Source organism: Myotis davidii, unplaced genomic scaffold (genome assembly GCF_000327345.1).
Source record: "Myotis davidii unplaced genomic scaffold, ASM32734v1 scaffold672, whole genome shotgun sequence".
NCBI classification, from domain to species: Eukaryota; Metazoa; Chordata; class Mammalia; order Chiroptera; family Vespertilionidae; genus Myotis; species Myotis davidii.
This window is the reverse complement of record NW_006283438.1, coordinates 15,880-19,336: the sequence shown is the minus strand read 5'-3', so window position 1 is coordinate 19,336 and position 3,457 is coordinate 15,880. Positions and strand designations below refer to the sequence as shown.

The 3,457-nt window shown below is 46.1% G+C and overlaps 1 protein-coding gene across 1 annotated transcript in view; it reads left to right on the top strand.

The window, feature by feature from the left end:
- Positions 1 to 348: 348 nt before the first annotated feature.
- Positions 349 to 3,457, top strand: part of LOC102763345 (cytochrome P450 3A12) — a gene marked incomplete at its 5' end in the record, with an annotated part of 17,183 nt that continues 14,074 nt past the window's right edge. The window contains one exon of the mRNA XM_006753649.1: positions 349 to 520. Coding sequence (XP_006753712.1) covers positions 349 to 520 — 172 coding nt within the window. The remainder of the gene's footprint in view (positions 521 to 3,457) is intronic.

Here is a 3,457-nt window from a genome sequence, read left to right as displayed (position 1 = left end):
TGGTTGCCTCTTGCACAAGCCTGGACCATGGCCTGGGCTGGGGAGGAGCCTGCTACCAAGTTATGTGCCCTTGGCCAGAATCAAACCCGGGACCCTTGGATCTGCAGGCCAACACTCTATGTACTGAGCCAAACCAGCTAGGGTTAGTACAGTGGGGCCTTGATTTACGAGCTTAATTCGTTGCGAGACCGAGCTCATTAAGGAGTTCATTAACTCAAATTACTCTATCAACTCAATGCAAAAAATTGGCTGAGAGACAGCTGGTATCTCAAAAAACTTGTAAGTCGGGATACTCCTAAGTCAAGGCCCCACTGTACTGAACTCTTGATTTATTTCTAACATTGAAAGTTTTCCTTCTGCTTCCAGCACCGAGTGGATTTACTTCAGCTGATGATTAACTCTCAGAATTCCAAAGAAACAGACTCCCATAAAGGTAAACAAGGCATGCTTCAGAGGGGCAGTGATGGGGAGGCTCAGAGGCAGTTGACCACCTTAACTTGGAACACTTGGTTAAAATTGTGTTCACTAGCTTAACCTACTATAAAGTTTTATTTTTCATTTGTAATTAATAAGTAACTTGGGGGGAAGCCTTTCAGACTAACTAAATATTCTGTTTCTCTTGAAACTTTCACCTACTAGTTTTATCATAATGGATGGTTTTAGACTATTCATTATTACCATGGTGGTTGCAAAATTATGACATTCTAATTCCATCATTTCTTCTACATTTATAAATTGACTAGAGGCCTGGTGCACAAAATTCTGCATGGGTAGGGTCTCTAGGCCTGGCTGGCAATCATGGCTGATTGGGACCTTCTTTCATTCCACGCTGCCCCCTGGTGGTCAGCACACGTCATAACAAGCAGGCGAACTCATGGTTGGTCAAATTCCCGAGGGGACAATTTGCATTTTAGCCTTTTATTATATAGGCTGTTTCATTGTAAAGTTTTCTGTTCTCTCTCATTTATTTATTTATTTATGTCAATATAATCTTATATATTATAAATTTACTCTCTTACATTTTTTTTGTGTGATCAAATTCTTTTAGATTTGTTCACTGGAGTTCCTTTAAGTGGGCTCTGGGGTTCTTTCTTCTTTCATCTTAATATTTTATTTTTACAATATACTTTTTTAGGGTAGTTTTAGGTTCACATCAAAATTCCACAGAAGACTTAATATGCCACCTTCCTCTACATATACACAGATTCCTTGACTATCAAAATCCCTCACAGGTGTGGATCATTTGTATAACTAGTGAACATATAATAACACATGATTACCACACAAAGTTCATAGTTTACATAAGGGTTCACTCTTGGTATTACACATTCTAGGGTTTTGACAAATGTATAATGGCATATACTAGTATACAGAGTGTCCAGTATCATTTTTACCTATCATTTTTAAAAAATATGTTCTTATTGAATAGATTTCAGAGATAAAGGAGAGGGAGAAATGGAAACATCAATGATGAGAATAATCTATTGGCTGCTTCCTGCACACCCTCTACTGGGGATCAAGGTCGCAACCCAGGCATGTGTCCTGACCAAAAATTGAACCATGATCTCCTGGTTCATAGGTCAATGCTCAACCACTGAGCCACACCAGCTGGGCTTTACCTCTCATTGTTCTTGTTTGCACTTCCTTGCTTCCTGGCATGAGAAAATTTTAGGTTTCTCTTTATTTCCCCTGATTGAGGCTTGAATCAGTCATTTCTCAAGGAGCTTTGGTCACTTTAGTAAGAAGTGATATTTAGAAACCAATATCTATGATCTGGGAATGCTCATTCCTACTAGGGCTTTTTTTCTTCTAGATCTCCTTAGTGGACAACCTAATAATATGAACTATATTTACACAGGTCTGATAAATATAAATATTTCTATATATACTCATAACTAGACCAAGGATTCCCTCCCTTCTCAAAAATCTGATTAATAACTTATTTCCATAATATAAATAATCCCATTATGGTTAATTTTAAACTACCAATAGTTTGACAACCATCTCACAAAATGTTTGAATATTTAACATTTGGTTCTAGAGAGCAGGGATGAGATGACTCTAATACACCATTATAAATACACTAGAGGCCCGGTGCATGAAATTTGTGTGTGGGGTGGGGGTCCCTCAGCCCAGCCTGCACCCTCTCCAATCTGGGACCCCTCGGGGGATATTCGACTGCTGGTTTAGGCCAGCAGTCAGACATCCCTCTGGCAATTTGGGACCACTGGCTCCTAACTGCTCGCCTGCTTGATCGCCCCTCACTGCCTCTGACTGCTGGCCTGATTGCCCCCTAACTGCTCCCCTGCCAACCTGATCGCCCCCTCCCCTGCCAGCCTGATCACCCCTAACCGCCTCTGCCTGGGCCCCCACCATCATGGCTATGTCCAGAAGGAAGTCGGACATCTGGAAGATGTCTGGTTCACCCAATCTAATTAGCATATTACCCTTTTATTAGTATAGACTAGAGGCTCAGTGCACAAAAATTTGTGCACTCGGGGGGGTCCCTCAGCCTGGCCTGTGCCCTCTTGCAGTCTGGGACCCCTCAGGGGATGACCACCTGCTGTCTTAGGCCCACTCCCTGGGAGATTGGGCCTAAGCTGGCATTCAGACATCCCTCTGGCAGCCCGGGAGCCCTCGGGGGATGTCCACTTGCCAGCAGGGAGCAGGGCTAAGCTGCCGTCAGACATCCTTAGTGCTGCTGAGGCGGGAGAGGCTCCCACCATCACCACTGTACTGGCAGCTGTCAGCCTGGCTTGTGGCTGAGCAGAGCTCCCCCTGTGGGAGCACACTGACAACCAGGGGGCAGCTCCTGTATTGAGTGTCTGCACCCTGGTGGTCAGTGTGTATTATAATGACCAGTCATTCCCAGTTGTTCTGCTGTTAGGGTCAATTTGCATATTACCCTTTTATTATATAGGATAGAGGCCTGGTGCATGGGTGGGGGCTGGCTGGTTTGCCCTGAAGGGTGTCCCAGATCAGGGTGAGGGTCCCGCTGGGGTGCCTGGCCAGAATGGATGAGGGGCTGAGGGCCATTTTCAGACTGGCCACACCCCCTTCAGGGTGGGGGTCCCGATTGAGTGCCTGGCCAGCCCGGGTGAGGGGCTTATGGCTGTTTTCAGGCTGGCCACACCCCTTTCAGGGTGGGGGGTCCTGCTGGGGTGCCTGGCCAGTCTGGGTGAGGGGCTGATGGCTGTTTTCAGGCTGGCCACAGCCCCCAGCCACTCAAGCTCCCTGTGGAGGCTGGCTGGAAGCAGGTATCTGGGATTTATTTATCTTCTATGATTGAAACTTTGTTGCTTTGAGTGGAGGCCACAGCCAGCCAGGGCAAGCGGGAAGAATGGCTTCCTCCATTGCTGGAGCAACCAAGCCTCCTGCTTGCTCCAGCTCCATGGCTGCCGGCTGCCATCTTGGTTGGGTGAATTTGCATATAGTCGCTCTGATTGGCTGGCGGGGG